This window comes from Cebidichthys violaceus, unplaced genomic scaffold, assembly GCF_023349555.1.
Source record: "Cebidichthys violaceus isolate CVI_PGR_0920_01 unplaced genomic scaffold, fCebVio1.0.p SCAF_21, whole genome shotgun sequence".
Lineage (NCBI taxonomy): Eukaryota > Metazoa > Chordata > Actinopteri > Perciformes > Stichaeidae > Cebidichthys > Cebidichthys violaceus.
This window is the reverse complement of record NW_027176384.1, coordinates 4,866,573-4,889,292: the sequence shown is the minus strand read 5'-3', so window position 1 is coordinate 4,889,292 and position 22,720 is coordinate 4,866,573. Positions and strand designations below refer to the sequence as shown.

The following is a 22,720-nucleotide window of genomic DNA, read 5'->3' as shown; positions in this document are numbered from 1 at the left end:
AATCGGTGCTACGAAGGGAATTTAGCTTAGCTCATTCCTGCGGCTCTCCTTGATCCACATAAAGGGCGCTGAGCTGGTTAAATCGCTCGCAGGTATTGTTTTTTTGTTGTTTTTTTTTAACACCAATGCATGCGTGCATATGTTTGTTTGTGTGGCTGCAGTTGCGTTGCACAAAATTCCCAGATGGCCTCTCCTCTACCGTGCAGGGGAGACCTCTGCTCCTGCACCACGGTGAATTGCGCGCGCGCGCACACACACACACACGAAAAAAGAAACATAAATGCACACACAATCCTCTGGCCGCTTCTCAATGTTGCATGATGTGTCTGTCATGGTGGTGACTCCAGGGCCAGATCTCCTCATGTCACTTTTATAATGGGATCGTAATTGGATCTTTCTCGAAGGGGCCCTGGTGAGAGGAGGAGGAGCAGGGAAGACAGGAGAGACGGGAGGAAAAAGGAAGAAGAATTAGAGAACATCAGATCACAGGGGTGCTTTGAGTTTGGGGCAGCAGAGATCCGTCAACCTGCTGGGGAATGACAGCATATCATTCTGTGCTTGAAAAGGAGAGCCCTCGTCTCTCAGCTCTGTTTTAGATGAGACAGGAACTCATTCAGGGCTTCTGTGACTTTGTTGGCCGCCAACACACGTTCCTTTTCCTTGTAAATTTTAGCTCAGAAGTGCCTCAAGTATTTCTAATTACTGGCCATATAGTGTGAAAATCTGATACAGGGTCAGAGGTCAAGAGCATGGGGCACCACCTCCACCTTGCACAACCTTCCGTCTGTTTGCTCCGAAGACAAAACATGACCTCCATTATGCCAGACTGCAAGGTCATTACACAGTTTGATACGGTATAATTGAGGTCAAGCGCAGTGTTTGAATCTACAAGTCTTCAAACAATGTGACCAAGACAAAGTTAACCGGTATTAAATCCTGTCTTTGGCAGCTGCTCTGCTACTGTTACTGGCCTCACAGCATTTTCAGCTTATTTGTTGGAGTTTTAAAGCATTTAAAAAGATAGACGATTGCAGTAAAATAGAAAAAAAGGTTCAGTTGACATCACCTATATTTAAAAAGGTCTTTCTACAGGACAGATAGTCACAGCATGTAAAAGAAAGCGACTCTGTGTCATGGTGCTGGACAAGGTGGCTCCAACATTTTGCGCCGCCACACAGCGTACACCAAAAGAAAATAAGTGGCAGTGTCAAGCTGGTCTGTTTAAATCATTTTTTACAGTGTGGGGGAAAAAGACAGGAACTATAGAAATAAAGCAGATCACAATTTTTTTTCGAATTAAATGTATACAGTCTGTGCATTTTTGCTGTAAAATTTATCCAAATGCCTTGAGGGCAACTCTGAAATTGATGTATTTATCCAGGAAAAACTGACTCAGCTGATTTGCTTCTTTCCAACACCGACCTGCATCATAATCCAGCATCATAAACACCTCAGCATTTCTTCTCCTCTCTGGCACTGAGCTGCGCCACAGAAGTTGCTGGAGGCCTTGGAAGCTCTTACTGTAGCGGACCCCAGCCGGACAATGGTGAAGCGTACTGATGTTTCCAGAGGCCTTTATTTATTTTTTCTCATTTAGCCAATCTCCAGAAAACACCATAAGAACTACGGAAAGATAACATAAATGAGCTCTTACAAGTTTAAACATTTCTTAAATTACATTTCAATATACATGGGAGCATTAACTAAAAATTTCTCTCATATATACTTTTAAAAAGCACATGTAAAAAACGAAATCTAGCATTATCTTAAAATTACAGCTTAGTCATTTAGCTATTCCCGCTAAGCTAACATTAGCATCTAGTTGAAACAGAAATACATTAAACACACAATACCTTGTTCCCGTTCCAGCTAGGTGCTTAACCGTTAATTAATAAACTCTTATTGCAGAGGAATATTTTGTAACATTTTTCTTTTCGTCTGCACCATCAATTATCTTTAATTATCCAAATCAAGCTACTATACTGTTAGAGAAATTCACTCGAAGCCGATGTAAAAGTAATTATCACAGGACATTTATTCTTGCAAGAAGGAGACAGAGTTGAAACACATACAAGTCATGTATCAAGGCTGCTCAGAGGTCTGTCTCTGAGTCTCTGATATTTATACTTCAGATAACACACAAGTGCGTTTGCACAGAATCATTTGCATAAAGCTACGTAGCATGTCTTGAACTTGCCCCTTCCGCACAAGCAAACGTCATCTTTACGTTTAGTAAGATATACAATCGTCCCTTACAGAAGGTCACAGTGACTGCTAAACAAGGAACATCTGAGGATAACGAGTGTGAGGAGATTTCACACAGTAGTCACAGACTTCACGGAGCCTTGTATGTTAAACAATAACAACTGATCATTCTAAAAGTTATTTTTCTCCAACATTTCCCTCCTGTTTATACAAAGTATAACTACTAGATCAAAAATAAATGAATGAATGTCTAATCAAACTAGTAATAAATGAATGCATAAAAACAAAATATATACTCAAACACACACGTATTTTAATGTCATACGGATTATCCTAAGTGTAAAATTTTAAAGACAAAGGAATGTCTTCACAAATATGCTGTGTACTGTCGCTTCCCAGCCCCTCATCACCTTGGTTGGAAATCTGTAAGTACACAGAGTCTGTTTATTCATTTCAACATCAATTCATCACTGTATTAGCCCTCTCAACATGGTATGAAAATACAATCAAGATGAACCAAACATTTTGTAGACCCCTCCTGTTCTTCACCCCTCTACCGTATTGTTGCCCACCAAAATAGTACTGATTCAAACCCCACAGTATTTGATTTCCCCTAGGGACCCCAATGTTATCTATGTACACAGACTGACTGAAACTGCCACCTGGCGCTGACCTTTTATGGTCGTCATCTGTCTCTAGGAGGTTACGCAGGGAGGCGCCATCCATAGGCAATGCATAGAATGGCCTCACCACGGTGCCAACGCACACGTTCCACTCCACTGCTCAGACCGATGTCTCTTACCTCCACAGAACCACTAGGTGTCAGCCCTGGGCATCGTCCATATCCATCAGTTGTTTGTGTGATGTTTTACATAAATTTGCACCATTTCAAGGTTTGAAACAGGGTGGTATTTTGTTTTAACAGTTGGAAACAGATAGTGCAGAGTGACACAATCGTTGCTACTAGGCGGTTTGAGGAGGAGAAAACAATCTGTAAGGCACATTTGAAACCTGTTGGATCATTTTCTAGTGTCAGGCAGAACGGAATTGTTCCCAGCGTGTAATGTTAGTGTGGTTGAATTCTGTTTTATTAATTGTCAATTTTATCTGCCGTATTATTCATTGTCAATTTTATCTGCCTAAACTTCCCACCGTAATATTGAACTAATTATTATTAGAGTTGCTAAAAGTAAAGCAAAACATAGTTCCCCTTATCTCTCACAGCCCTGGCTGTCTACATCATATTGTTTACCAGTTCCCGCGATGTTATGTCTATCACTGAGCCCTTGTGCTTCTTACAGACACCACTAACCCCCTCTGAGCGTGTTAGTATCTTCACTGGTCAGACAAGCGGCCTTAGAGACTTTCACCTCCCTGTTACTCCAGACTCACCCAGAGGGAACAGGTGCCTGCAATTAAGAGTTATCAGTGAGGTCTATTTTATGCGGACAATTGGTTGGAATTTCTTTTCTTTTTACATTTTTCACATATTCTGATTTAATTGTACCATTTGTTCTTTCAATCAACCCTGCTGACTGTGGGTGATAAGATTATTAATTTCATGTTTATTCCAAATACTTCAGTCAAATGTTTTATCACCTTATTTACAAAATGTATACTATTTTCACAATATTTAATTTCTGGTATTCCAAAATGTGGTCAAAGCTTTTAGTCAAAGCTCTCGCTACTATTATAGCATCTAGTGTTTTGGTTGGAAATACCTCTATCCATTGATCAATTATTGTCAAACAATATGTCTTCCCTTCACATTGGTTTAATTCAATGAAATCCATGCAAATGTGTTGAAATGGATATTCTAGTTCTGGTAATTTACCCCTAGCTGGTCTTTGCTGCCCCTGAGGATTATGTTTCGCACATACAGTACATGCTCGAATTTTTTTTTTTTAGTAGTTTGTAAAGTCATACGCTGTTACGACCCTGCTTATCATAGATACCATCCTCCCTTTTGAGCCATGGTCTCGCCCACTGGCTCAAATAGAGCCGTATATCTATATAAGGTCTTTGGTAATATTAGTTTGCCCTCAGGCCATTCCCAGAACCCATTGTTGTCTATTTTGCAGTTTTGTTTTATCCAAAAAGTTTTTTCTTGCTGTGGAGCATTTGTTTGCATGTCTTTTAAGATTTCATGATCTAAATGTTGTACTTCAAAAGAAAGTTTGGTCATAAGGTTAGTTGATGTCACCATCTCTCTATTTTATTTTATTTTTACTGTTGAGAGAACACATGTACGCATGAGTATGCATAGTTACTATCTGTATAGATGGTGACGACCTTGTCCTTGTCCTAGTTTGCATGCTTCTGTTAGAGCGTTTAGTTCAGCAGCTTGTGCTGAAGAATGTGATGGTAAAGGTTCAGATTTTAACACTATTATTATTTGTCACTACTGCATATCCCGTTACATTTGTACCATCCAAATTCTTTTACATGAACCATCAACAAACATAGTCATATCTGCATTTTCAAATGGAGAGTCTGTTAAATCAATTCTTGGTAATACATGACTCTCAGTTTCAGCAACACAGTCATACATGAAAGGTGTCTTGCAGGTGACATATAAGTTATTTTGTTTTGCAGAATTAGAACTGCAACTGCATGTGGTACTTTAAGTGTTAAAGGTAAATACCATTAAAGCTCCATCTGCTTCAGGTGTCCAGCACAATGTGTCATGTGCTGCCATAGCTTTATCATCAATCAATTTTGATAAAGGTTCAGTTAATTCAGCGTAATTAGGAACCCAATTTTTTACAGAAATTAGTCATTCCTTTAAATTACATCATTTGTCTTTTTGTTTGAGGTTGGTGCTTTGAGAATGGCTTCTTTTCTTTTGTCATCTAGTGATTGGCCATCCTTAGATAAAACATAACCCAAATATTTTACTTTTTCCTTCCAGAGCTGGAATTTGTTTTTGCTTACTTTATGACCTTGTTCACAGAGGAACTTTAGCAACGCAAGAGTATCCTCTTTGCATTGTTGTTGTGTCTTAGAGCATATCAAAATGTCATCAACATAAAGTAAGATTTGACTTCCCCCAGTTGGCTCGAATTTAGCTCTGTTAGCTGCCATCATTTGAAAAAAGATGGTAGGATTTTCACAATACCCTTCTGTTATAAGTGTACTTTTCCCCTTTGAATTGAAAAGCAAACCAGAATTGACAATTTTTTATGCACTAGTATTGACAAAAATGCATTAGCTAAATTTATCACAGTCATGAAGAGTTTTCTCTCTTCTGGCTGCAGTGATCACACCACTCCTGTAATCTTATCCTAGCCGTTGTTCTGTTAAAGAATGTCTCTGCATATTCTTATCTGGCCCTGGAGTGTCTGTACATGGCACTATGCATGTCTTCAATTTATTGTTTTTGTACAGTTTGAGGAGCTATTTTATCAACTTTTTCTTTAACTCCTGTGTACTTTTTGTACAGATCAAAACTGTAGTAATAATTTGGTGAGTTAGAAACCTCTTGCATACAACAGTCAATCGTTTATTCAAACCACTTTCATTCTCTTTCTAACAGGTTAACTGGACAGTTTTTCGTTGATCGCACAAATTTCTGTTTTGTCTGTAAGCCCGTTTTTGGATCTTATGATCGTTTCATTAGTTTTTTTTTCTTCTGAGGTTAAGATAACAGATTTGCATGCTCCGGAATCACACAAAAATACTACTTCACACCCTTCTATCATCAAATCACAAATGTTTTTTCTCTTCCTGCATCAAACACAATTTGTATTTGATCTAATTCTAATATTTCCATCTTTATTGTTCACCTTTAGTCTGCGTCTGTGTATCAGTGTGTGTGCGTACTTTTACATGACCTGATCTGTCTGATGAATGCGTTGTCCAGACGTCCCCCTCCTCCGATGTCCCACTCCTCGCTCCTTTTTTCCTGCCACAGACATCCACTCCGCCTGTCGAATCCTCCTGCCTCTCCTCCTCTCTCTCTTTATCCTCTGCTCCGTCCACAGAAGCCTCCACGTCTTTGATTATCTCGGAAATACACATTAGAACAAACAGGTTCAGATATTTCATCAAATCATCATATTCAAATAGCATCATTTTGTTTCCCTTTTTTACTTTTGATGGTTACGCTGCAACACTGTTGCTGCATTTTCAACATATATAATACTGGTGGGTGTTGCTCACCGTATTCTGTGCCTGATCTGGTGGATGCTGGCTTGTAGAGCGGTCCGTCAAAAGTCTCGCATGACCCTTGTCAGTCCCGTCACAAGCTCAGTTGCTGTTGTTTCTGCGTTTTGTCTGAGCACCTCCGGGACAGTGCAGGAGGGAGAGAGTGGAGAGAGGTTTCCGGAGGATCGGGCTGCTGGGCCCGTGAAGTTTGAATCTCCACGGGCTGGAATGTCTGGAGGGGAGACAGAGGGTGGGCGGACATACAGAGGAGGCCGCCTTCCTCACACTATTCACACAAATCAGGAGAATTAGTCACATTATTTTCACAGTTTTTGTCATTGTCCTGTAGTCGTTTCAGTCTGTTTTTCTCTACTCCCTTTTTGCGCTCTTGCGCCTCAGTTAACCACATTTTTGCTTCGGTTAAACCTTCTTTTCTTTCCCTGCATTTCCCTTACACTGTTTTTCTATCTTGTCAATCAACAGTTGACATCCCGTGTTCTTAAATTTTTCATCTTCATGTACTTTATTTCTCCCTTTAAAGTCTCATCTTTATTGCTTTTGCTCGTTTTTGAACCCATTTTTTATTTAGTATAGTTATTTGTTATTTTGATCTAAAAAGAAGATTAAGCTCTTTTTGTTATTAGTACAAATAGTTACCGATAGTTGCAAAATAAAATATCTTTTGTTCACTAATTGAGTTTTGGCTTTCAGGAAATCAAGGCTTACTAAGTTTGATAGCGTTTTAGATTGTTAATCACAGGTGTACATCACTCCCATTTGATAGTTTTTTAGATCTTAGGTGTTCATCACTCCCATTGATAGCTTTTTAGATTTTCAATCCCGGGTGTACATCACTCCCAATTTAGCTCTTTTTAGATTTAATTCTGTAAAATCTTAAGGATCCAATTATTCAGTTCAATAGCTCAAACTACTTTTTTTAAGATTGTAAGTCTTAAGAATGCTAGTTTTTACCTGTAATGATTCTTCTACTGGCTCGGTTCACAAAAAGGATCTCGTCACTCCGTCTCCTCTACAGCAGAATCCTGGCCTCCAAATGCCAAGTACTCTCGTGTGAGAATAGGGTGGAGGTCTTTATCAGGAGTCCTAAACTCCCCTGTGCACAGTTTCAGGTTCAAAAGCTGAAGAGAAGTGGAGGTATTGAGATCCGGCTCGAAGGACCAAGTTATGTTAGAGAAATTCACTCGAAGCCGATGTAAAAGTAATTATCACAGGACATTTATTCTTGCAAGAAGGAGACAGAGTTGAAACACATACAAGTCATGTATCAAGGCTGCTCAGAGGTCTGTCTCTGAGTCTCTGATATTTATACTTCAGATAACACACAAGTGCGTTTACACAGAATCATTTGCATAAAGCTACGTAGCATGTCTTGAACTTGCCCCTTCCGCACAAGCAAACGTCATCTTTATGCTTAGTAAGATATACAATCGTCCCTTACAGAAGGTCACAGTGACTGCTAAACGAGGAACATCTGAGGATAACGAGTGTGAAGAGATTTCACACAGTAGTCACAGACTTCACGGAGCCTTGTATGTTAAACAATAACAACTAAAAGTTATTTTTTTCCAACATATACTCTGATGAGCACTTACAAAATAAAAGCTAGCAGGAAGTGATTAACTTTGGTAACAAAAGCAAAGGTTTGTAGAAAATATTCACCATAAACGAACAAAACCTCTTAAGAGTCATTTACAGGCCTTTTTTCAAAAACCTCCAACCCGCCGCCGCTCCCATTCGTCCCGGTCGCTGTAATCACAGCAACATGCTCCTCGTGCTCGTCTTACCGTGTTATCGTCTTGTTGCCCCAGATCTGCAGGCTCATTCTTCTCCACCACGGAGACTTCTGGCGGCACCTTGCAACCCGGAAAAACAGTGTGACCACCGTCCATTTATACCACTCATGCCACTCGTCATTTACCCATTACCCGCCCCGTGGACATAGGCTAGCCTGACGAGCGAACAGAGAGTTTTAATTGGAGCAGACAAGCAGATACTTTGGTGTGCGCCCACAGCTCGCAGTCCCGAAATGTTGCCCACCCTGTGCTTGTTGGCAGCACACTAGAATAGGCCTAAGTGAAGTTCTGTAAACATGGCACTTAGACGAACATGAAACATATGATTCTTAGCTGCATGCTGATGTAGGGAGAGGGTGGCAGCGTTTTCTTCCCCGACAGAGAAGTTCCGGAGCTCTGACAGAGTTTCGTGGCCACACTAACAGACGAAGCACGCTGTGATGTCACGGCACGACATTTCTGCATTGACCTGAAGTAAAGATGTCAGCGCTGCGTAAAATAATATATCCACTTCTCAGACTAAAAAAAAAAATGCGTGTGGCGCAGCCTGACAGGCCGATTCATTGAACGGCTTCCCAATTGTCAGCACGGGGTTTCAGAGACGGGCGCCCGTTGCCGGCTGTCGCCGTGATCTGTCGTCATTTCATGTCCCTACGGAGACGTTCAATGAAATGCTGCATGTCAGATGTCCTCCTCGCTTCTTGTATTGCGTGTGTAGCCTTTGTGTGTGTGTGTGTGTGTGTGTGTGTGTGTGTGTGTGTGTGTGTGTCTCTAAACCTCTCAGTAAATCATGTAAAAATGCGTGTCTCCAGGAGAGGACCCTGAGACGAGACGCATGAGGACGGTGAAGAACATCGCCGACCTGCGGCAGAACTTGGAAGAAACCATGTCCAATCTTCGGGGGACACAGATCAGCCACAGGTAAGGCACACATATGGTACGACCCATTTCTTACTGGGGATAGTAAATGACTCTGGTCTGGTTTTTGGTTCAGATACGGACAATGAATTGCCTCATTTATTTGTAGGGCCGCATGCATATGGTGAAAAGGGACAACAAGAGATCAGATTCCTGAAAGAAGAATATTGTTATTTCCCATTCATATCCCCTTGCCACAATTTCCCAGGCAGTACCGGATTCAATCCATCAAGTCTCTAGTCATACACTCACTAGACTGTCAAGGCTGTATCTATTGCAGTAGTTCACTCCTAAAACACAGTCTAAAAGTTCCTAAAATCAATCTGTTGTAATCTGCTTTTACACTTTCATTTTATTCATGAAGTTTAAAATGAGCTCCACAAATCAGAATACATTTTTTTAAAGCAATTTAAAATGTCAACCCAATTGACTTGTTTCACCGTTGAAGTGAATTATGTTGCCTTCAGGCCGCTGTGTTATTTAACGGAGACAATAGTGAAATGTAGCACCTCAAATGGGATCATAAATCTCTCACAACCCAAATATAAAATGTTCCCATCTGCTTCTTAGGTGGTTCACTTCATTATTTATACTTTTGCTGGCGTTAGATTAGTGTTACCTTGCATGTGTTATGTCCGACCACTGCTGCAACATTTGCCCAATCGGCTTCAAAGATCCGACCCCCCCCCCCCTGTTTGGCTCACTGCAGGCAGCACCCAACTTCAGTCAAACAATGTTTTAGAAGGAACCCAAATGCAGAGAAATGTGATTTGGCAGCCAGTGTTTATTTTAAGGCACTTCCACCTTTTTGAGAGACTTATTATGCAGTCACATCTAAAGTTCACTTTCCATCTGAACAATGAGAAAAGTTGCTCCGCTGTTTTTGGGCTCGTTCAGGCCAACTCTGCTTCCCACTAACTCCTAGAATTATCTGGCTCTTTAGCTACTAAATGCTGCACCGTGTCTGTCTGCTTGTTTTTTCGGGACTGGAAACTCGGTGTACTGTTGGTTTTAAGAGCTCTTCGGCTCAGAACTCCCCGGCTGCAGCATCTGGAAACAACACTGATGATGCTGAGAGTGATACAAAACAATAACGTTTAAGGCTGGACCAAAAACAGTGAATTACAAGAAGCTAAAAAAAAACCAACACGCTCCACAGAGCTGAGGTGGTGATGAATTTCTCTGGGTTTGTCACTACAAGTGACCCCATTTAACATTACACATGTGATGCGTTGTAAATATGAAAATAGTAGTCGAAACAGCTTTGCGAAATAAGTATGCTAATGTTGCTTGCGGGTATATTCTAGTGTCTCTGCGACCCTCACCATGAAATAGAAAAAAGGAGAACATAGCAAGAACAACAGAGCAACCAGAACGTTACCATTCAGCTGCAGCATATAGGCCTGTTTTCTGAGGCTATTCTCACACCGACTGACACATGTTTAGCTTCCTCAAAGTCTGTGAAGGAGACCCACCAAAGTCACGACCGATAGCCACTGAAAAATAACCAAAGTTTCCTTTGTGATCACATTTTCCCATCCCAGCACTTATTATCCAAGTTTGCTTGTCTTTGGAAAACAGAAGCGGCTCAGATTTTGATATCTCTGACTCAGTTCACCACACCGATCCAACAGGGAGATACGTCTCTGTTAATGATGTTCCCTCAGTTGCCATGCCTTCTTCTCCTCCGCGTTTTTTTCTGGATTAAATAGAAAAGTACAGGAGCCACCTTCCTCAACAGCTGGCGCACATGTAATGACATTTCAGGAGTTGATGGACAACCGGCACCTTAAAAGGCCGTCCCATCTGTGAGCCACGGGGCGACGCGGACAGTCTAAACAGTGTGGAGGCTGCGGCTCGGGTGAGGACGGAATGATAATCATTGGTTTGTGTCGGCTCCCCCCGGGCAGCAGCTCCCCGCTCTGCCTCTCCCCCTCTCCTCCTTAGTCTATTATTTTGTATGTTTTGCCCCATTTGCAGTAGAAGATGGTGGCCGGGCTGCAGACAGCCATGACAGATGGCAGTCTGTGTGTGTGCATTTATCTTCTACTTCTTTTTTCTTTTTTTTCTCAGAAGAGTCTCAGCCAGGCGTGATCAATACAGTGCCATTGTCTTATCACCGCGCTTTAATCCGGCAGGGGCCCACGGGGATGGGGTGGGAGGTGTTTGATCGGTCTGAGACGGACAGTCAGCATGATGCATCATCGTCATCAGCATCATATACGGTGTGTCTGCACGTGTGTGAGCAGTGTAGCAGCAAAGCAGTAAGCAGCCATTAGATTTAACGTGGGACAAAAAGGGAAGTCGGCTCCTGTGTGTGAGCCTCTGCGGACATGTTTGTATTCTCAATGTAAGGATAGTCTCAATGTCCGCATGCCAATCTGGTCTGTGACAAAAGCCCGGCCGGACCATCTTAATCTCTCCCATGGAGGACAAACGGCTGTAATCGCCATGATGCTCTAAGCACCTTTAGTAATTAATCGCCGCTATGCTCGAGCAGACAAGACTGTCATATTCAGCGCTTTGAGATTCTCCCTCCATACCTGTTTATACCTCATTCATGCAGACTGGGTTTTAGGACTGCCAGCTGGAGCCATCAAAACATAGACATGGAGTCCACTAGCGCAGAAACAGCCACCGTAGTTCTCTCTTTCTTTAAGGGTAACAGCACTGAGTTACTAGAAACATTACCATTTCTTTACATGTCACAGATATAATAAAAATGTGTCCTCATCTATGCTCCTTAAAAGAGCAGAAGTTTTATGCTCCGTATTAAAGTATATTTGTGAAGGCGTAATCATGATCCTTCTATTGTTTTTGAATTGATCTTTAAGTGGGATCTTGATCAATGAGTTAATGCTAAACGTTTCACTTACTTATTTAAAGTGTTTTCCATTCCTCATTTTGGGGATTTTTAAATTATATGGAGGCATTTTTATGCCTTTTATCTATTGATGACAGTTGAGAGATGAAACAGGAAATGACAGGAGAGAGGAGAGATGTGGAAGGACTTGTAGCACATGTACCTGACTGGATGCGAACCAGCGATACCGCGATTCATAGTTAGCACCCCCGAGACCCAGGTCACCAGGGAGCCCCAATATTTTTCAATTTCAACTTTTTTTATGATCTTTACAATCTTTTTTTTGTCGTTTGTCACCACTAGTGCTGTTTTCACACAGCAATACGCTACAAGTCATTTACAATGTAGGCTACAAACTGGTGCCAGATACTTGCAGCGACGTGACGCAACACAAAGCTGGCTCAACCTTATTTCAGCCCTCCAATGACGTGGTCAGGCTTCAGCCAATTGTATGTTTTTTGTTTCACTGCGTTCAGTTCTGTCGAAAAGGAAATATAGTTAGCCAGTTCTCGGTGCTGTTTAACGACACATAACTACGTCAACAAGCCCTCGAGCAACACTGTAACGCTATCTCGCCAGTGTCACTGGCAACGCTGGCTTGTAGTGTGAACTCAGCATTAGGCCGTGTGGTCTCATGCAGCCAGCTCAATGCAAATACAAGCCCAAAACACCAACTCTACATTCAGCTCTGTCCCTAGGTTCACTGCCACGTTATGGAGCTCACTAATACCGACTTTTTCCCAACATTAGTTTGCATCATCAGCGTTGGGGCTCTCTGTTACGTTCCCCTGCTCCATAAAGACTTTACTGCCTGAAGTTCCACATGCATCATGAAAATTTACATTGAAGCTAACTAAAAATTCTTGCCTAGAAGCTGGTGGCAGCTAATGTTACCTGAAATTTCTAACTTCCGCGGCCCTGAAAGCGTGGCCCTTTCTCTTTGAAATTACCTCGCTGCTTTGATGCTGCAGCATCACGGCAGCTCAGTTCACATTCGTAAATTCCCTCAGAGATCCCGATGTGTTGGGGCCGCACAGACAATCTGTATTGATCAAAAAACAATTCACTGTTTTTTTTCTATCTAGACAATGAAAAATGTTATTGATTGGCATTTAAACAGGGAAAAAAAAGCCATCTGCATGTGTGAAGAAATCTTCAAGGACGAACCTTGCACAGCAAACAGAGAAGCCAAATCTTCCCTGTCTCCCCTCTCTGCTGGGTCCTGTGGGATCCCTGCCTGGTCCCATGGTGATTCAGCAACCAACCAGATGACTTATTGAGCATGATAGCTTCACCCGTTCTGGTTTGTTTATTTTGTGTTCACATTTTTTGAGTACGGAGAGAAACGGGGCAGGCTAAATTATTCATTGCTTTTGAATTGGGGAGAAAGCCGTTGGTACTATTTCTTCGGGATTCTGAAGAGAGCAAGGTTTTTCTTTGACAATTTTCCTGCAAGAGCAGTCAGACTGAGTGGAGGAGGGACGTGATTCAGCTGGAGGAAGGTAACACAAGTTTTTAATTCCATGATGGAAGATGGTAAAGTGACTGGCTTTTGTTTGCACGTGTGTGAATAATGGTTGTGTTGGTGATCCAGACTGAAGATGTGTGTCTGTGATGGCGGTAAGCTACCCCTCGGAATCGCTCTCAAGCTAGCAGGCTTTAACATCTGCCAGCACCATTGCAAGCCTCACTGCAACAGACACACAAAACAAGGCAGCAACACATGCAAGTTTTATTCTGCACCCGCCAAAGCTGCAGAGCAGTAACTCAGCAAGCATCCTTTGCCGACTTACAATGTGCATATTGGATATCCCCTGCAAAAATAAGTCTGATTGTATAGAAGTCTATGAGGAAATGACTCTACTTCTCACTTGATTTATTACCTCAGTAAACATTGTAAACATGAGTTTATGGTCTCAATCTCTAGTTTGAAATCTTCTTCAATACAGCATGATGTTCATTTTGTAAATTATGGTCCAGTTAGAGTCAAATAGACCATAAAGCAGAATATGCTTTAGGGCAGGGCTATGCAAATCTCTCCCCAGCTCCACCCTCTCGTACAAACGCTTTGTTGTGATTTAACTCTCAGTTTATGTTGCGTCAAGTGCCAAGTCCCATAGAAGGCTGATGGTGTGTTTAGCTGCAATAGTTTTGTCTGGGGGTGACCGTGGATAAGTGGAGAGCAGGGCTGCCTTTCAATCAGAGGGTTGGCGTTTCGATCCCCGGCTCCTGCTCATGTCAATGTGTCCTTGAGCAAGACACTTAACCCCAAAATTGCTCTCGTAGCTGCGTCTACGGTGTGTAGATAGATACTGAATTGTAAGTCACTTTGGATAAAAGCGTCTGCTAAATGACCGTAATGTAATGTAATGTCTGAAGAAAAAAACACCTGAGTCTGGATCCTTTCACTGTACAACCAAAACTCATGGCAGTCTTATAAAATATATTCATCTCAATAAGTCTAGAGTCTGATACTATTTAACTTTTTAGGTGCTCTAGATTGGATCGTTATTTGACAGACTGCAGATGAGTGCTGGAGTGAAATCTCCTGTCATTACTCAATAAGTATCAACCATAAACTAGACTGGAGGTTTACAATCTTCTCGTACGCTCTTGCCTTCATAGGGTTGATTAAACCTCTACCATAAATGTTCATGCAAGCCTACCAATTTGAACAAGAAGCCCTGAGAGGCAAGTAATAAGGGAAGCTATTGCGCTTAAGAACAGGTGAAATAAAAGCCAGGATAATTCCTGGTTCCTTCAATTATACTTATTATTATACTTTATTTTACTATATGTACCTTGTTTTTTGAGTGCATGGACAAATTTAAACTCACTGAGGAGAAAATGTGAATGCTTTTTGTCCTATTTAGAAGATGGGCTAATTGTCGTAGTTTTTTCACAGACGAAAAAAAAAACTTTGAATAAGTATCTTTGCATGCAAAACCTCTTTTCCCACTTATTTAACAAATTTTAGGAACTTAGAAGGATTGTCCTGACCAATTTTTTTCCACCTGTTCTTAAAGGTGAACAACTTTGAGCATATCTATTGCCTCCACACAGCTCTCAACATGAGGACGTCTGAGCCGGCAGCTTGGTGCTAACAGCGCAAAAAACGGCAACAGTGCTGACAAAGCTAACGCCGTTGATCAGAGGGGGAGCTGGAGGCGTTATGCTTTTACAATTGCGCTGTCGGCTGGACTCACTATATGGTTACAAAAAATAAAAGAACTGCTGCTGTGAAAAAATCCCGTGGATAATATTGTACATGACATCTGAGAGCCTTTGAAGTCAGCCTTTGAATCATTGAAGGAATCAGGAGAAATACATGTTTAACTGTTAAACTCTCAGACCTCATTAGCAGGAGAAAAGTTGCAGTGTATTTTTATTCAGCATTACTCAGCAATAACCAATCCCCTGCTGTCAACATAGATTCTTCTTCTGCTGAGCTCTTGGCTAAACAAAATAGTCTCCCTCTGTCAGGTTTTATTTTGGTTTTTGGTTCTGCTTTATACTAGATAGTGAAAAAGCAGCAGGGTTTATGGGAAATGAGGCTTTAGTAATAAAGTAACAATATGTTGTATGTAGTCTCTTACCGTACATTTTATAATGTATTATATTGTGTGTTTTTAATAGAACGTGTGTTCTATGTGGTTGGTCTAAAATATCTCGGCACCTTCCTGCTTAGCCATATCCTTCGTTTTGCATGCTCATTTATCTCAACACATACACACCCACACAGTCTCCCTCAGTGTATCTGCCTCTCTTCTTTTTTTCTCTCTCTCTCTGCTGCCTGGAGATAATAAGATAAGATAAGATAAGCTGATTTAGCAAGCTACATTGTGTACTAATGGTTAAATGATTTTGATTTCTATACCGCGGCAAATTGATTTCTGTATCGTCACAATCTGCTGTGATCGCTTTTCAGATATGCAGCTGATTTTTTTTTTTGGTTGTCGTTATGTTTGTCTAATTTGGCTTGTTGGACATGACACTGCGCGTGTCACTGGTTTTGTGTGTGTGTGTGTGTGTGTGTGTGTGTGTGTGTGTGTGTGTGTGTGTGTGTTTTGATCTCGGGAGGTGTTGACGGAGATGTGTTGTGAATATGGCTGGCCTCGCTGCCCCTGTCATGTTGGCAACTTGGCATTGCGGGGTTGCAGCGGTCCACCCTTTTTTCTCGCCGATCACGCACACACACACGCACACACACACACACACACACACACACACACACACACACACACACGAGCTGTTCTCACACCTCTCTCAATGCCATGTGTGAGACACTGCTTTAAGATGTCATTGCTTTTTTTTTTTGTCACCTAATGAAGGCCGACATACAGAGGCGGGCATCCAAAGAGCCATCTCATCCCACATGTCCAGCAACCACATCATGATCTACATTTATGCCCTTATAATTATTTCTAAAGGCAATATTGCAGCAGATGTGCAACAAACTAGACCTACATCATTTATGAGTGGGCACTGGCACACAATACGGTATTTACATGAAGCTACAATTTAATAGATACTTAATATATTAACATACAAACATCATATCCTTATAATGTGTAACTCAAATAGGATGTGAAGCCTTTGAATGTAGTGCACCCTTCTTCCCAGCAGAGAGAGCTCAAGCTAGGTGCCACTGCCGCCACGCTTGGCTCCCTGTGTCCGTACACATCAAGCTGCAGGGCTCGGCGTGTGAGTGGCCATGAGGGTGCTATTTTTGCATTTACAGTCCTGTTGCTGTTTGCAAATTAAAAAAAATCAGTTAGGATTTAGGCATCCTTCGATAGATGGAAGTTGCAAGTTGCGCAGTAATTGTTCCGATCCCTCTGCAGCATTATTATTAGTGAAAAGAAACAGGATGCGGTGGCTGTTGCAGGGCTAATGGAGGATTGATAAGATAGTGAATCAGTCTTCTTTGTCTCCCTCAGTAAAGACCTGTGAAGCTTCCATTTAAAGAGCCTCGCCATTACCAACTTTTCACCTGTCATTTCGGAGGTTTATGTACTTGCTAACAGCCCAGTTGGGGCAAATCAACCAGATTTTTATTTTGTGTTTATGAAACACAATTGATAGTTGGATGAAAACATTGCTGTCTCCCTCTCCATGTGATGTACCGTGATGGTCTGACGTGCGCTCTCATGGGTGCCTTCACTCGCTCCTGTCCTCCCCCCTTCAAGTTAACACACTGGAAGGAACAGCACTTTAGGGAAGGTCACACAGCCATACACACGCATACATAAAGCAACGTTACAAGAAACAGTGAGAGAGCATGAAGGGAGGGGCAACGGATGTAGACAGCTCTCTGCTTCAAATGTGATCTTTTCACCTGAATGATTTGCCCTCTGCACAGGAGTGCACTCGATATGAGGACTTGGGTTTTGGGATCATTTGAGGCACTTTTTCAAAGACGTCAGAATTAACCCCTTATTTCCTCTGTCTCCACAGTACACTGGAAACAACCTTTGACACCACGGTGACCACCGAGGTCAATGGGCGGAGCCTACCAGCCCTCACCACTCGCTCCTCCCCCATGGCCTGGCGCCTGGGCCAATCCCAAACCCCGCGCCTCCAGGCGGGCGATGCCCCCTCAATGCCCAGCAGCTATGCTGCGCCCAGGGCGAGCACGACGAGCGCCGGCACCACCACCGGGCGCTACAGCGGCCACTCGGACCCCTCCAGGTTTGTGTACAGTGCCCCCCTGAGGCGAACGGCAGCGGGGGCGAAGGGGGCGGAGCAGGGGGAGAGGGCAGGAGGAGGGCTGGAAGGAGGGAAGCAGATGGAGATGGCAGGGTACATGAGTGATGGGGACATCCTAGGGAGGAACGGCCGGATGGATGAGATCACCAGCGGGTAGGATGACTAGTGCTAAGCATGTTAGCTTCTTCTGATGCACTGACTAATTCTAAAGTCCTGCTTTAAAGGCCCAATCAATGGTTTGACCATAAGAATTTCAAGTTTATTCACATATTCCTTTATGTGCATTGTTTACGAGCATATTTGCTTGCTAGCAGTGTTCTCCTTTGTTGGCGCATTGCTATGTGTCTTTGCACATTACCGCTACCAACTGCTGACCAAAGGAATAACATGAAATTGACTGTATCTATGCAAAACAAAAACCTTACTCCAAAGCGCTGCTAGGGGCTTTACATTTAAACTTCTCTGAAATTAAAAGAAAGAAATAATTCCTTTCAATGTGAGACTAATAGCAGATACCAAACCTTTGTTTTGAATTTTGGTGGTGGGGCCTTTATATTTGAATCAGTGACTGAATATTTATGTGTATATTCAAATTTTTTGACAGCCACGTTGATGGCCCTGAGAGCTCAACACACTGCAACTTAAGAAAACAGATGGAAATAGACACAACACCAGCAAATGAAGAGACATCTTCACTAACTTGACGCACACAGAAAAGCTCCATGTGACGACACGTGCAGCATTTCAACATGCTGCAAGAAGCTCACAACACAACAAAAACTGTCTCCAGGGGACACTAAAAAGGGATGCACACGGCCGGGCCATGCACGTTGTTGCAATGGTTTGTGACTTTTATAGCTAGCGAAGTCTGCGATCCGTCATTGTTATCATATGATTCGGATATCATAATAATAAGCAAAAAGCTAACGCTATACGTTAACAACAGATATATGCAACAATCCTCTGAATCATGGAAGAGCAATGTCAAAACAGCCCAAAGAAATTCCAATAACTTCATAATCCACAAACGGCAACAGCAAGCTAACTAGCTAGCTTTTTTTCCTCCTTTTTATGCATTGAACACATTACTTACAAATGTTAAAAACATGCCTATGTTCATAACACGATGTGAGACAAGTAAGTTTACTGCCAGAAGCTTGAATATGGGTTGACCCTACATATAATTTATGCTAACTTAAATGCTACTTTAGTCCATTTATTTTTTGAAGGATCATCCATACAAGTGAATAGTTCCATTCAATGAAGAAATTCATGGCTGGCTGTGTATTCATACCGCCACCCAAGGCCTCGTCCATCTTTCTGTGTACATTAATACAGATAGCCGGCTGACATGCACCGAGGCCATCATAGGTTTGTCATGCATTGAAAGGGGAGCGTGAATCTCAAGGGCACTTGATACACTGACAGATTACCCGAATTAAAAAAGATAAGTCAGTGTCTTCCACAAAACATCACGACAACAGGCGCGCGTGGGCTTCTGACCTTCAATCACTCAATAGTGAGAAATGCCTTCAGCGAGTGGGAGTTCTGTTAAAAAAACACAAGCAATTCACATTCCACTCACTCCACAAAAGATCACACGCTCCCACTTTCAGATTACCCGAAAAAAGAGGCTTTTTTAGGCACAGGGCAAACTGTCGGGGGAAGTAAAGCGAGGACTGATGGAGTAAAGCAGCCGCAGGATTCAAGACGTGTCTGAACAGAAAATGTAAGAACACGTCAAGAGGGGAAGGTGATTAGCTAAATTATTAGCTTAATTAGTTCAACACTAATGATCACCATGTCTTATCAGGCGTGTCTGATAGCTTTCTGGCAGTAGCCTCGAAATCTTACAATTTCCTTGCTGCCACACACACACGTATTCATTTAAACTGTTTTTTTTTGAGAGTTCACAAAAAAAGCACACACAACCTAAACAGTGCTCATTAATCAGTTTATCCATCAAGTTGCTGTATTTCCTCAACTGGTTTAGTTTAATTAATGTGTTGCTCTCTATTCATTAAAAAAAACAAAAAAAAACAGAAACACTGAGTAACTCTGACTTTTTATGCCAAACTGAGGCCGGACATGTCAAGTCGGGTCAGTTTGATCTACATAGCCCAATATCACGCATTCACAACTGTGCACAGCATACAACACCCTCTTCGACATCCACTTCCTCTAATTGACTCCCCTCTCACAGATACCTCACAGACGGCGGCCTCCATCTGTATGCGCGGAATGCAGGCCGAGCCTCCGACACCGCTGCCGCCGCCTCTTCTCGAGAAGCATCCCAGAGAGGGAGCAAAGAGATGCAGGGCGACATTGACAGGTAAGGATGCAGTCTGTCAATCACCCTTCCCGCTTTTATCCGGTGTGCGTTTTGACATCGGCGTGGACCACTCCCCAGTTCTGATTGACCTTCCACGGTTGTTGCGATTCACACACGGACGCAAGCAATTCACATTCCACACACTGGATACGCCAAATGCAAATTGTTAAATATCCCAAATTTGCAAGTAAAAAGAATCATCATGCACATTTTACCACTATGTAAAACCTTTCAACCTGGATATCCGCTGCTCTCTCTAAAAGTTGCTTGAGGGCGCTGAAAAAACAACCTTAAAGCCACAATTTTAAAAAGTAGGAGGTAAGTTTGTGTCCTTCAGAGGGCACTGCAGGGACATCCAAGACTAAGTGAGGTGAGAGGGAGAGACGTGCCATCGATTTTTTTAAGGCTGTCAAGCCAAGATTGTGATGACAGGCCGTCAGAGAGGCTACTGGGAATCGACCGATCCGCTGACATTTCCCAGCGTCGCAACTCCCAACTTCTGCCAAGATTTTAATAAGTGGCAGTGTTTAGAGGAGTGGGAGGCCTGGAAAGCGATCAGATATAGCTCTCAAGTTTGCTGTAATGCTTTAAATCAGTAAAGGGCTGTTAAAGACTCACTTTATTGATCCCATTCCAGGTGTGCCAATGTGCTAATTGTGCATGGTTATATAAGGCAAATTCTAACCAGGTAGGACTTGAAGACTCTCTAGTGATTTTTTGTTCCTGTTAGTTAGTTAGTTAGTTAGTTAGTTAGTTAGTTAGTTAGTTTGTGCCACCGGTCTAAATAATCCAACTGTGTCGCGGCCCAGTTGATCCCTCTGTTTCTGGTCCATGTGCTCGCTCTCACAGGGAGCGGCCTGTCACAAACAGTCAGTCGAGCCGGTCAGCCAGGGGCGGTTCTGATCATATGTGATCGTCTGAGCGTCCCAAAGCGCCAGACCTGACCGGGAGGCTCGGAGCAGGCGATTAACTGGCCCCGCTTGTCAGTCTCATGCTGGTCTGTCTGTCGGACTTTGACACTCAGAGGGAAAAAGGGATGGATCGGATTAGAATAAGTATGAACCCCGTGAACTGTCTCCTCCATTTGCCAAGTCGCAGGCTCACCCCGATCGCAATTTATCTCTGTATTTGGATATTATGCCTAAAGTGTTCTTCACCTTGCAGTGACATGAAAAAAATTGCGGCTTTTCACAGCTAAAGTCTGTGTTAGCGCTTCGGGGCCTCAGGGGGCGAAATATTGATGCCTTCTTCCCCTTAAGATGGCTGCAGGCATCAGACTCCCGAATGGAGCAGAATTTGAACTCTGAAACCATGTTGGTTTTTTTTCTCCCTTCCTCCAGTTTCCCTGACAAAACTATGTGAGTGTACAAACACAAAAAAGCACACATGGCTTTAATGCTTCCCCGCTGCCTCTTTCTGACATGTGTGATTGTCAGAAGCTGACCTGTCACTCCCCACTGACAGGCGACACAGCTCGGGGGGGGGGGGGGGGGGGGGGATTAATTTCCGAAGCGATTGCACACCTCAGCCCGGCTTTAGCTCCCTCCGTCTTTATCCCAAAGCATTCGTCTTCCTTTCCACATAACCCCCCCCCCCCCCCCCCCCGGCTTTAAGTGAAATGAGTAGCGCATAAGGCCCAAGTTCAAACAATCTCTTCGCTGACTTTGAAGAACTTTTCATCTCCTCAAATGCACAAGCTGCCGTTCTAGGAACGCAGGCAGCATCGTAGACATCTTTCCGCTCGTATGTCTGCTCCAGTGCTGCTTTCTTTTTGCTCCCTTACCCAAGAGAACATTTGAGTGTGCAGTACGTAGTTGACTAAAGGGAAAAAGGCCTATAGTGTATCTTCAATTGATGACATTCAGTAGTGATTTTCTGATAAAAGTTGTAGTTAATATTACTCATCCCCAGAGTAGGAATAGGAACTTGTGGTAGTCAGTTGTGGATTATCAAGAGCTTGTCAAACCTCAACCACAACACACAACCCTACTCTCCTGTGTGTTTGTCCTCTGGGAGAATTTAACAGCTACAAAGACATTTTACTGAAAAAAATCAATGAAGGCTGCGGGTTCAGTAATTCAGCCCGTCACCCATTGGTTTGTGGACTGCCGTTTTGAGTTCTGGGTTTTGGCCGTCGCCATCTTGGATTTTTGCAACCAGTGAACGGAAGTGACAATATTTGGACAATGGAGGAGTGACGTAGAGACACTGTATACGACTCTGGTAGCAGCAGCGACCTGTCAATCACAAGGTAGCCCCGCCCTAAAGCATACCCTGCTTTATGGTCTATTTGACTCTAAATGTTCCATGAATTACTAAATGAACATCATGCTGTATTGAAGAAGACTTGAAACTAGAGATTGAGACCATAAACTCATGTTTACAATGTTTACTGAGGGAATAAATCAAGTGAGAAGTAGAGTCATTTTCTCATAGACTTCCATAAAATAAGACTTCTTTTTGCAACCAGAGGAGTTGCCCCCTGCTGATCAGTAGAGAGAATGCAAGGCTTCTGCATTGGCTTCACTGCCTGCCTTCAGTGTTACTACTAAGTAACAGCTTCTTCATAATGTTTGTGGTTACAAAACTTGACTTTCAGTAAGTCTAGTGACATAGAGCGGCTGTATATTGAGTTAGAAGTTGTTAGAGCAGAGCAGAGGATTTGTTATCTTGTTGGCTGGATATGAAGTATAGTTTTGGACAAAGTATTTGCTATTTTTATTATACAGAACT

At 42.6% G+C, this 22,720-nt stretch overlaps 1 protein-coding gene across 1 annotated transcript in view; it reads left to right on the top strand.

Annotated features, from left to right (window-relative positions):
* The window catches only part of nav3 (neuron navigator 3), a 235,654-nt gene that overhangs the window by 153,710 nt on the left and 59,224 nt on the right, over positions 1 to 22,720 (top strand). The window contains exons 10-12 of the mRNA XM_068717037.1: positions 8,978 to 9,086; positions 17,404 to 17,808; positions 19,859 to 19,987. Coding sequence (XP_068573138.1) covers positions 8,978 to 9,086; positions 17,404 to 17,808; positions 19,859 to 19,987 — 643 coding nt within the window. The remainder of the gene's footprint in view (positions 1 to 8,977; positions 9,087 to 17,403; positions 17,809 to 19,858; positions 19,988 to 22,720) is intronic.